This window comes from Piliocolobus tephrosceles, chromosome 2, assembly GCF_002776525.5.
Source record: "Piliocolobus tephrosceles isolate RC106 chromosome 2, ASM277652v3, whole genome shotgun sequence".
NCBI classification, from domain to species: Eukaryota; Metazoa; Chordata; class Mammalia; order Primates; family Cercopithecidae; genus Piliocolobus; species Piliocolobus tephrosceles.
The window spans coordinates 172,017,701-172,030,233 of NC_045435.1; the positions used below are offsets into that span (position 1 = coordinate 172,017,701).

A 12,533-nucleotide genomic window follows, 5' to 3' on the forward strand; every position below is an offset into this window, starting at 1 on the left:
AAATTCTTAACCTTTCTTGATAGTTTGTTCATCTGAAAAAAAAAAAAAAGGTGGTTTATAAGACTGATCTTGCTGGGATGCTATAAAGATGAGAAAGCATATTTATAATGGACCTGGCACAGTGAGGTAGTCAATAGAACAAGCTACTGATAGTGTTAAATGGTGTGGGAGGCAGAGATATTAGCTAAAAATTGCATATTGCTTACTGTGTGTGAAATACTGTTCTAAGCCCTTTAACATGTTATTTCCCTTCCTGGCTGACACTGTGAAACCTTGTTTCTACTAAAAATACAAAAAATTAGCCCGACATGGTGGCATGTGCCTGCAGTCCCAGCTACTCGGGAGGCTGATGCAGGAGAATTGCTTGAACCCAGGAGGCGGAGGTTGCAGTGAGCCAAGGTTGCGCCACTGCACTCCAGCCTGGGCGACAGACTGAGACTCCATCTAAAAAAAAAAAGAAAGAAAGAAAAGAAAAAGAAAAAAAAACATGCTATTTCATCTCATCCTCATGACAACCCAATTATCTCAATTTTACAGACAAGGAAACTGAGGCTCAGTCTGTGGCAAAGTCTCAGTGTGGCAGAGAAAGAAAAGTTGAGGTTGGCAGACCTCAAATTGTCAACCCTTTCACCTACTGGCTGTGAGAACTGGGCAAGTTACTTCATTTTTCCGAGCCTGTTTTCCCAGCTATAAAATAGAAATTCCAACCCCTCTACCTCAGACAGGTCAGAGGAAATTTTACGAAACAGCCGATTTAACTTTCCTGAACATAGTTTTCCTCCCTTGAACAGGGCAACAGAATGAACTGGACATATTCAATGATAGTTTTCAATGTATATGAGTGGAGCTCATGTCCTAGGAATTCACAACCCATCAAGCAAAGTTATAAATTCCGATTTTGGCCGGGGGCGGTGGCTCAAGCCTGTAATCTCAGCACTTTGGGAGGCCGAGACGGGCAGATCGCGAGGTCAGGAGATCGAGACCAGCCTGGCTAACACGGTGAAACCCCGTCTCTACTAAAAAAAATACAAAAAACTAGCCGGGCGAGGTAGCGGTCGCCTGTAGTCCCAGCTACTCGGGAAGCTGAGGCAGGAGAATGGCCTAAACCCGGGAGGCGGAGCTTGCAGTAAACTGAGGTCCGACCACTGCACTCCAGCCTGGGCCACAGAGCGAGACTCCGTCTCAAAAATAAATAAATAAATAAAATAAAATAAATAAATAAATAAATTCTGATTTTGAGGGCACTTTTCAGAAGGAAAGCTCTCCCTGCTAACCCTGATCCAACCCTCCTCTGACTAATTTATTTTTTGTCTATGTCCAAGCTTGGGGTGGAAAGACTTGCAAAATAAGGGCTCAAGAACCTCTTGGTGAGTTTGTGGTCATCTATCTAGCTCTCTGAAGTGAGTAATTATTTATGGGTTAAAAATACCCTTTCCTAGCAGCTGGAGGACGGGTGATATGTAAAATATCTGGAGAAGTAAGGATGTGAAAGACAAATGATGATTTGTGAGCTGAAGGTGTCCCTGGAAGCAAACCTCAAACCTCCTTTTCTTCCAGGTCCTTGGCCTGCAGCTTGCCTGTGGAATAAACCAACAGAGGAGGTGAGAAAGTAAACAGCAGCTGAAAGCATCTGCAGCTCTGTCCCGCCTTGGCTGAGGGAACACTCTGCCAGCCAGCTCCTGCTCTCACCAGAATGCACTTCAAAAGGGAAACAAATGGCAATCAGCTCTTCAGAGGCTGCTCTGCTTGATTTAAGTGTGTGTGGCCAGGGACTCTACAAAAATGGAAGACTGGATTGTTTTAATTATAAAGGGTGGGGTGAGTAGAAAAAAAAAAAGACAGTATTGTGAAATCCCAGTATTAAAATAGTTATTCTGGATGCAGAGAAACTGCTTTCTCTGCCAAAACCCTGAGGGACTTCAGAGAGAGAATGCTGAATTATTTATCTTCTTTACTGGGCGGGGTGGGGTGGTGGGGGAGAGACAAAACAAAATTACTGATGTATATCTTTTTTTAATTCAGTGCCAAGGGATTCTAGAAATGCACTGTCACACTTCCCGGAGACTCTCTTTTTGAAACAACTCATCACTAATGCTCACTTGCCAGATTGTCCCTATAAAAGAACAATCGAAACTGCAATACTTTTAGGAAGGCATTTATTAAGTCTGTCATTATTATCTATGGTCTATTTGTTGCTCTTTTTACTCAGAGTGCATAAAACAAATTTGTATTATTCCACAATTGGTTTCTGTTGTCCCTTCAAATCGCATTAAAGAAAATATTATAATTTAGATGCTCTTCTGTCTTCACTTTAAAAAAAGAAGGCTGAGGCCTGGTGCAGGGGCTCACACCTGTAATCCCAGCACTTTGGGAGGCCAAAGTGGGCAGATCACTTGAAAGCCAGGACTTCGAGACCAGCCTGGCCAACATGGCAAAACCCCGTCTCTACTAAAATACAAAAAATTAGCCAGGCACTGTCATCCCAACTACTCAGGAGGCTGAGGCAGGAGAATCACTTGAACCTGGGAGGCGAAGGTTGCAGTGAGCCAAGATTGCGCCACTGCACTCCAGCCTGGGTGATAAAGTGAGACTGTGTCTCAAAAAGAAGAAAAAGAAAAAAAGACTTGAATTGATACTATTATTCAACAACAAGGGCACACTGGGACATTTTGGGAAATGGATTATTTCTGGGGCTTGTAGGCAAATAAAACACTTGACACAAGCTAGAATGGAAGCTCTGTGAGGGAAGGGGCTGGGTCTGTTGTTAACAGTTGCACATTTAATGCCTAGAGCATTTGTAAAACAAATTTATGAATGAATGAACTTAAATAGCCAAGTTTATATGGAGGGATTTATAGATTCACAAAATGTTAGACTACGTGACCTCTGCTAACCCAGTCAAGTCTGAAACCTAATGCTATGAAATGCTTTTCTTTTTTTTTTTTTTTTTTTTTTTTGGGACGGAGTCTTGCTCTGTCGCCCAGGCTGGAGTGCAGTGGCCGGATCTCAGCTCACTGCAAGCTCCGCCTCCCGGGTTTATGCCATTCTCCTGTCTCAGCCTCTGGAGTAGCTGGGACTACAGGCGCCCGCCACCTCGCCCAGCTAGTTTTTTGTATTTTTAGTAGAGACGGGGTTTCACCATGTTAGCCAGGATGGTCTCGATCTCCTGACCTCGTGATCCGCCCGTCTAGGCCTCCCAAAGTGCTGGGATTACAGGCTTGAGCCACCGCGCCTGGCCTATGAAATGCTTTTCTAAAATTTAAATAGTCCTCTGTTCTGAAGCAAAGGCTATGAAATAGCCCTACATTTATGCTTCATGATCTGCTCCAATATGACACTTTCCTAGCTCGCTAAATAGCTACTCTTTGCATGGAAAAGAAAAAAAAAAAAAGAAAAAAAAAACAGGCCTCAGAACCTTCCCGAGGCCAGTGCTGCTCATAGCCAGGTGTGTCCCCCTCCAGGAGCCCTGTCAGGATGGCTGTGTGAGGTCAGCCAGCTGGCCCGCCTGGCCTGGTGGCTGTCAAGCCGGGCAGAAATCCCACAGACCTGCCAAAAGAATTCCGAGGCCTCCCTCTTTCCTCGTCCCTGTTGCCCCGGCGACCGGAGACCAGGCTTAGTCAGCATTTTTGTTTGACAAACTGCATTCTCCTGTCCCTCAACCACCCCCCCTCCAAAAAATAAGGTTGAGGGTAAAAGCAGGGTTGAATTTGCTTGGGAATAATGATTTCTCTACAAGCCAGCCCCATTGAAGGGACCAGGGGGAGCTAAGGCTTTGCCACTTACTCATCTTCCAGGTTCTGGGAACTTAAAATCTTCCAGACAGATGGCCCCAAATCATTATATTTAAATGAATAATACATACGAAAAGAAATACTCTCTTCAGGTAAAGCCTGTTTTCATGTCAAGGAATTGTTCTTTTAGATAAACAGGCACTGAGAAGCCTGTTTCTCAATGTCTTACCCGTGACTACGATTTCCCATTTCATTTGGTAAAGTTGCAATCATGCCTTTCAGGATACTGAGCAAATATTGCATTGAATTTTTCAGTTGCAACAACGGAATATTCTGTAGTCATTGTGGGTGTGTGTGGCTCATGACTTTTAAAAATTTATGTACGGCCTGTTGTAGAAAGGCTTCTAGGCGCTTGGAATGGGTACATACAAAGTCACAGCACAACTTCACGGCTGACACAGAATAAACAAATCACTTCTCAATATATTAAGAAGAGGCAACAAAACAGTATTAAAGTATGCTACCACTTTTGTTTTTTAAAAAACAAAGTAGACACATTGATACACATGATACATATAAAAAGACTAGAAAGAAATCATCAACATATTGACAGTTGCTCTTTCTAGATGAAAGTATAGGTGATTATAATTTCCTTTTTTGTTGCTTAGTATTTTATACATTCTGTACCATAAACATATGTTTTTGTCTTTTTGTGTGTAGCAATTAATTTTCTTTTATTATTCTTTTTGTTTACATACAGTAAAATTCACTCTTTGCAGTATACACGTCTGAGTTTTGACAAATGCATAGAATTGTGAAATAGCCACCACAACCAAGATACGGAACTGTGCCACCTGCCCCACAATTCCTCAGTGCTGCCCCTTTGGAGTCTCCTCTTTCTCTATTGCCAACCCTGGGAAGTGCTAATCTCTTCTCTGTCCCTATAGTTTTGCTTTTTCAGAATGTCACATAAATGGAATCATATGGGATGTAGTTTTTGGGGGAAGTCTGGCTTCTTGCACTTAGCAAAAATACTTTTTTAAAATCTTAATCACAAAAGTAACTCAGTAATTTATATTTTTAATTTTTTTTTTTTTTTTTTTTTTTTTTTTTTTTTTTTTTTGAGACAGAGTCTCACTTTGTTGCTCAGGCTGGAGTGCAGTGGCTCGATCTCAGCTCACTGCAACCTCCACCTCCCAGGTTCAAGTGATTCTCCTGCTTCAGCCTCCTGAGTAGCTGAGACTACCGGCACCTGCCATTACGTCTGGCTAATTTTTATATTTTTAGTAGAGATGGGGTTTCACCACATTGGCCAGGCTGGTCTCGAACTCCTGACCTCAAGTGATCCCCCCGCCTTGGCTTCCCAAAGTGCTGGGATTACATGCGTCAGCCACCACACTTAGTCAAGAATTAACAATTTTTTTCTACTTAAAAAAAAAAAAAAACTCAACAAAGAAAATTTTAATTTCCTTTAAAAAACGAAGAGAAAGCAAACCTTCAATAAGAATTGCTTTTTTTCTAGAGTTGCCATTTCTTTGGTGAACCTGAAGGAGCCTCACAGCCTTTGGGAAATTCAATAAAAATAAAAGAAAACTCTATCATGGACAAAAGACTTCCTTTCACAAAAATGCACTTTTTATGTCTTCCACGGTAGATGCCTGTTGACAGTGGGAAGAGGTCTACTTTCTTGATATGGCTGTGTACTGCAGGCCTGGTGGGATCCCCTCATGTTCCCTGGTACCCCTCTACTTGGAGCGTCTGCCATATTTCAAGACAATTCATCAATTATCAGATACAAGTAGCTCGGCTCTGTTGCTACAGCAGCCAATGCTAAATTGGAGGGACCGCATTTAAGAAAATTCTCCTACTTCGGAAGATTCCTTATCAGCAGAGATAGCAAACTTTACTGGCTCTTTTGATCCTAATTCTGTAGATGGTAACAGTTTGTTGACCTGAGGGGTCACTGGAAAGAAAAAGGAGTATCTGATGCTCACTTTCACAGAATTCTGCTCAGGTGCATCTGGTCTCAATTCCAGTAATAAAAGTCAAAGATGGTAGCCACTGGGCCCCTGTGAAGCAGGGAATGGTTTTAATTTACCCTTCTGGCCATGAATTTGGATTAGAGTTAATTATTTTTCCTTTTCTGCTAAAATACAAGTTATCCGAAGGCAGTCACGTCCCATTTACCTGTCTATTATTTTCTACTAAATAAATATTGATTGAATGAATGAAGAGATAAAGGAATGAAGGAAGGAAAAAATATGAGCTTCCATACTGAAATAAGGAAGGCTCGCTTTAGAGTTGTAATCAAAGTTTCCTCAGATCCATTTTGTTAATATCCTAGCATGATTTCAATGCCAATGAGTTAACAGGCGAAACTTTGGCATTGCAGCATACATCAAATCATGCAACGAGGACCAAAGGGTTGTTTTTTTCATGGCACAACATCATCAAACTATATGCCTAGTGGAACAATGGCATAGCAGGAAGAAAACTGAAACAATATTTATATAGTATATTCTCCATAGGGACCTTTCAGATTCGTCGCATCATTCAAGAATGATAAACTATAGACAGCAGTGATAATGTATTAATAATTAGGGGATAAATTCATCTACTTATTAAATTTTGCCAGCCTCCCTTTCTACTGTAGAAAGAGAGCATAGCCTGGGGTCTTGCTCCCAGAGAGGCTCGGTTGGTAGAAGGGCAGGTAGGTCTAGGCCTACCTGCAGGGCATGGGTCCCAAGAAGACAGGCTGTGCAATTAAGGCTGCCTACAAGCAAGAGGAGAGCCAGAGTAATTACAAACTGTCTACTGAGCAAGGGATATTCAGGCAGTTGTTGACTACCCAGGACATAGGGGTAGGACAGACAGAACAAACAGAAGCCTACAGATAATCTTTAAATTTCACCAGGACCACCATTTCCCCCATCTCTCCAAATTCCTACCAGATGTTGGAAGGCAACTAAACAAGGGAGCCAAAGAGCACTTATAATTCCAGTCCATTTCCCGCTGCTGCCGTGGCTTAGGTTCAAAAAGTAAAGCAGAGAATCACCAAAAGAGTTCAAAAAATCCACCAAGATGAAACACACAGTCCACACCTGAATATTGAATAATCAGGCATCCTGGCAAATGCCCCAGAGAACTATTATAGAACACTCCAATGCCATTAATTATATGATCTTAAATCATATCTTTGACAATCAGGAGCATGCTGCTTCTGCATGGGGAAGAAATCTGTCATGATTAAAAAGTCTATTTAGACCTTTTCCTGTACTCCATAACAAAAATAAAAAGGCATCAGAACACCAGAACCATCCACTCCACCATTCCATCTCCTCCTAACTACAAACACACACACACACACACACACAGAGTCAAGGCTGAACTACGTGAGCCTCTGTGAGCAAATCTGGACAACCTTTTCTCCTGCTTCATATACACTGCAATTGCTCACTAAGATGCAGCACAACGCCCCGCGTTCCACAGCCTCCAAGGATCAGCATTTAAGGAACTTGGTTGGCATTTCTGTAATACGAACCATCAGTACTACATCCTGGTTCAAAGGCACCTACAGCTAGAATAAAGGAAACAATTTGGGCCACTTTTCCCACTCCTTTTCAGAAATACTTTCTGTGGGAAAGAAGGAGGGGAAGCAAGAGAAAGAGAAACACACCCGCAAAAACAGAGAAGCAAGTCATTCTTTGTAGAATGGTCACATCTTTGTGTAGAAGAGAAAAAACTCACTAAAGCTCATTTAAGTATAAAACTGAGAATGTATAAAATGCTGTTGGAATACTGTTTACCCTACATTATAAAATAGAAAAATTATTCCAAATAAAATTATTATTCAAAGATAGAAAACCATTAATAATATAATTATTTCTCATCAATAAACATGACACTATATATCTAAAATCAGTATAAACAACTGTTAGCCTGAAATAACCGTGAAAGTTCAAACATAAATCCTCAGGGTAAAAGAGACAACTGTAGTTACCTAATTATTAAGTTGTATGTCTCAAATTTGGAGGAAAGTTCAGCTGAGCAATGAAGCACAATTTATATTCATTTTCCTCATTTTCAAAGACTATATCTGAGAAATGATTTTAATTTACCATGCATTTTAAACCTCACACAATATAGATTTCTTATACCCCAGAATTTATTTGATGAGAAATACATTATTCATTTATGGAAGTCAATGTGCATTTTTGAAAGCATCAAATGTAGCTTTAAAAAAACAGCATTTACTCTAACATGCTCAGTCCTTTGCTCCAAGAAAGTTCTCTGGAATGTTAAAACTACTTATTTCTCTGATTTCTCTAAAGTAGCAAAAGGAAGTTATTCAGTATCTTGCTTCATGTGAGTCACAAAACAAAGTCTGCAGAGTTAAAACAATAAACTGAAGCTTTTCTCCCCAAAATGTAGCCAGAAAAAAAGTATGAGACCTGCAAACATGGGTTATATTAGTTTAGCAACATAGAAGAAAGAATTCTGCTCTTCCATAGACCAAGCCACTGAAACAGGGAGAGAACTGTGGGTTCTTTTAGGGATTCTCTTGTAATCGTTTTTGAAGTACAGCACTGAGCCTGACCCACAGAGGGCACATGGTAACATACTCCTGAGTGACGGAATAAAAAGTGAATGAATGGAGTATGGCACAAAAGTGCCTGATTGCTGCCCAGGCATCAATCAGAGCACTCTGTTGGAGTCCATATACAAACCACTTTCCCTTCTCATTCTCCCTCCAGCTTCCCTCTTTTTCATGCTCTGTGGTGGACCAAGATTCTTTGTCATTTTTTTCGAGGAACATCCACTCCACTATCTGTTTGAATCTAGGGTAGTTCTCTGTGACTACTTTGACCAAAAGAGTATGGCAAAAGCGACTCCATGATCATTTCCAGAGCCAGGCCCCACGAAATTGGCAACTTCTACTTCCTGTCTCTTAGAATGCTTTTTCTTGAAAACCCAAGCTGCTGTGTAATAAGTACCACTACTCTGAGATCGCCACACCATAGATCCCAGGCTTTTGTTCCAGCTAAGCCCAGTCTTCCAGCAATCCTCACCATCATGCCACCCACTTAGGTAAAGCCGACGTGAACTAGGCAGACCAACCCACCTACCAGTTGAATACCACTAAATGACCTCAGTCAATGCCATGTAGAGCAGAAGAATAGCCCCAGGTGAGCCCCTTCTAAATTCTGACCCACAAAATTGTGTGATATAATGAAATGGCTATTTAAGCAACTACATTTTGGAATACTTTGTTACACAACAGACTCTTGTCTCTCTACTTTCTCCTTTCTCTCCTCCTAAAGACTAGCAGTGGAAGTCAAAGGCAGCCATGCTAATACAGCTCATCCTTGTACTCTTAAACTTGGTTCTGAAAATGCAGGCAGAACACTGAGAGAAGAAACTAGATTCTAATCAAGAGGCTTGGAGTAGGGCTTGGAGCCCTATTCTCTCTTTTTCTCTAGAAGCATTACCCTGAAGGTGAGCAGCTACCTATCCATCAGCTTTGGCACCAAGGCCAGGGAGCCTCCACCAGACACCATGGAAGGCCATACCTGCCTCATGAGCTCCTCTTGGCGCATTCGAATCCTTTCTCTCTCCATCTGGATTCTCTGAAGCCGCAGTTTCTGCTGCTGCTGCTGCTGAGTGGTCAGCGCATTGGGCATACTCATGAGCCCTGCGGGTGGGTTCTGAGTGGGGTGGTTCTGCTGGCTCAGGGTACTGGGGGCCATCTGCTGCTGGTGTTGGTGATTCATCACTGCAGGAGGGAAGAACATACAGATTAATGACCAGGGCCCACAATACCTTATCAAAAATAGACCATCAGAATGTTTTGCGCTTTGCAGTATAGATTCCTGAGATTCCTTCCAAAGTACTTTCCTGTTAACTATTACTGTTTAAATAATTATTACCTTAATTCAATTCATGGAGGCTCGAATACTGGCCCCAATCCTGACTCATCTAGTCTCGGCTTTTGATTCTGTTAAAATCTCATTTCACACTTCCCTGTCTAGAGTACACTGTAAGCCTTACATAGAACATAGTGGTCTAAAGCAAATTCCACAAAGGTTATCACAACTTATGAGATAATTTCACCAGATCATGTGTGTGTGTGTATGCGCGCACGTGTATACTTTTTCAGTTCATCTGTGTGTTTATGGCAGAGGGAAGGAAGGCATGTGATCTTTGATACACGAACCAGTGAATTGATAAGCAACATGTACCACAAAGCACCTAGATCAGGAGTTGACATATAAGGAGGACTTCATTAATCCTTTGTTTGAAAAGCATGCCGCAAGGAAGCCTGAGCTATGAGCTAAACTCAGGAACAAATATCTGATTGAGAAAAAAATGTTTGTTTCTTCAAAGGGAGAAATTAGTGAGAAAAAAATTACGCAGAAATGCTAAACATGTTGTGCCTGGATAAAGACATGAGAAATATTTTAAATTTTTTAAAAATTCTTTATTTATCTGCATTTAACAACCATACAGCATATACAACTTCACTTTACGGCCAGGAGCAATGGCTCACGCCTGTAATCCCAGCACTTTGGGAGGCCAAGGCGGGCGGATCACAAGGTCAGGAGATGGAGACCATCCTGGCCAACATGGTGAAACACCGCCTCTACTAAAATACAAAAAAGTTAGCCAGACGTGATGATACATGTCTGTAGTCCCAGCTACTCAGGAGACAAAGGTAGGGGAATCACTTGAACCCAGGAGGCGGAGGTTGCAGTGAGCTGAGATCGCGCCACTGCACTCCAGCCTGGCGACAAAGCGAGACTCTGTCTCGAACAAAAGAAAAAAAAAAAAAAAAGAACTTCACTTTACAAAAATAATTTTAAAATCCTTAAACAAATTTTATAATTGGTATTTCTACAAAAATGCATTTTTAAAAGTGCTAGTTTTTCTCAAAATTGTTTACCAGTCAAATTTGCTTAATTTCTGCTGGGCAATGTCATGTAATGAAGAAAACCATGCGTTTCAGTCTGTTTCCACTAGGTCAACATCAAAGACAAGAAGGTATAATTTTATATACTCCTTTCATTTCTGAGAAAAAAATTCTCAAGTTTTGCTATATTTGGTATCACTAACTTCAAAACACTTAATAATATATGTATATATTTTTATAATATTTCATATATATGTGTATGTTTTAAACATAGAGATGAGATCTCACTATGTTGCCTAGGCTGGTTTTGAACTCCTGGACTCAAACAATCCTCTCACCTTGGCCTCCCAAAGTGCTGGGATTGCAGGTGGAAGCCACCACATCCGGTGGCTTAAGTTAAATATTTTTAATCTTCAGTTTGCTATGGATATTATGTAGAAATATGATTTACAAGTATATTTCCTTAAATGAATTTAAGTAGCCCGAACCTCGATGTATTAAATGTATAATATATGTGTATATTTGAACAACATATATATATATTTGAAAGAAAATGCCAACACTGAAGCTTTTCTAGGGAAGAATAGACTTCTTTGAGGAAGAATTCAATGGCAGAAATTTCTCCAGGATGGAGGTGAGAGTGGGATAAAAACGTTCTTTTTTTATTCATACACTCACTGAAATTGTTATTGCAATTCCTGCTGTGTGTCGTGCACTGGGCTTAAACTTGGAAAAGTAGCTCCTGCCTTCATGAGAACTAACGGGCTGGTGGAAGGGAGGTATGAAGAAATGAGATGGATTTTTATGTGTGGCTTATGGAATGTGAAACTGTTAGGCTACATAAGGAACCTGGGAGATTATCTAGTCCATCCCCTTATTTTATGGAATAGGGACTATAACCCAGAAAGGTTAAGGGATGTGCCCTGGTTAGTGGCAAGTAGAGCCAAGACCAAAATCGAGATCCTCTTGTACCCCGTCCAACTGTCCTTAGCCACCTTCTGTCGCATCTGAGACTGAAGAAAAGTAACAATTGCTGAAGCCTCAGAGCAACCCTGTAAAGACAATCTGCTTTCAATTGTTTGCAGGAAAGTACCACACACATAGCAGGCCATCAAAATAGGGACCCAAATGTTGCTTGCATTACTAAGAGGGAGGGTTCGAGGAGAGCCTGGATAGATTTACAACTCTGGGCCCAGTAACATGCTAGTAAAAGGGAAGATATCAGCGTATATTGCCTAGACAGTTAGGTTTCCCTCTTTAGAATTAAGCCCACCACCAAGGATTCTCACCTCCTGGCCCAATCCCAGGTACACAGGGAAAGCTCAGGGAACGATCTGATGAATGAATAAAACCAGCTGGGCATTTCTTACACTCTTAGATTAAGAACAAGAGAAAAAACGCAGTCATGATTGATGCTGAAAAACCTGAAATGAGTATTTCACTTCTAGAGCTTGTTATAGTGTAATTACAACTTCTACTTGAAGGCCTGGGGTGGGAGGTAAAGGATTGTGCACAGATGGTGTCACAGGGGAAAAGTTCTCTTAAGTACAGATTCAAGTAAGACAAAATCCAGACATCCAGAAGGGTTTAATTCTTGAAACCTATGTCATCCAGGGAAGAGAGGCGCAGATGGAAGAATGATAATTATTTCAAGGAACAGCCATTTCTGAACCTTCTATAAAAGTATGTTCTTACTAGTAGTTATGTTTAATATGGTAGTATCTGATACATCTACTAAAGACAAAAAAGATGCCCAATAATTCTGGTATCAGAAAATCCCCAGGTTAGGAAAAAAAGGCTTCAAAGGCACAGGTTGTTAACCCTATGTTGTTGTTATTGTTGTTGTTGTTGTTGTTTTCAGACAGAGTGTCACTCTATTACCCAGGCTGGAGTGC

At 41.0% G+C, this 12,533-nt stretch overlaps 1 protein-coding gene across 1 annotated transcript in view; it reads right to left on the reverse strand.

Moving 5' to 3' along the window:
• Positions 1-12,533, reverse strand: part of WWTR1 (WW domain containing transcription regulator 1) — a 143,850-nt gene that overhangs the window by 17,138 nt on the left and 114,179 nt on the right. Inside the window, exon 4 of the mRNA XM_023215408.2 lies at positions 9,302-9,504. Within this exon, the coding sequence (XP_023071176.1) occupies positions 9,302-9,504 (203 nt within the window). The remainder of the gene's footprint in view (positions 1-9,301; positions 9,505-12,533) is intronic.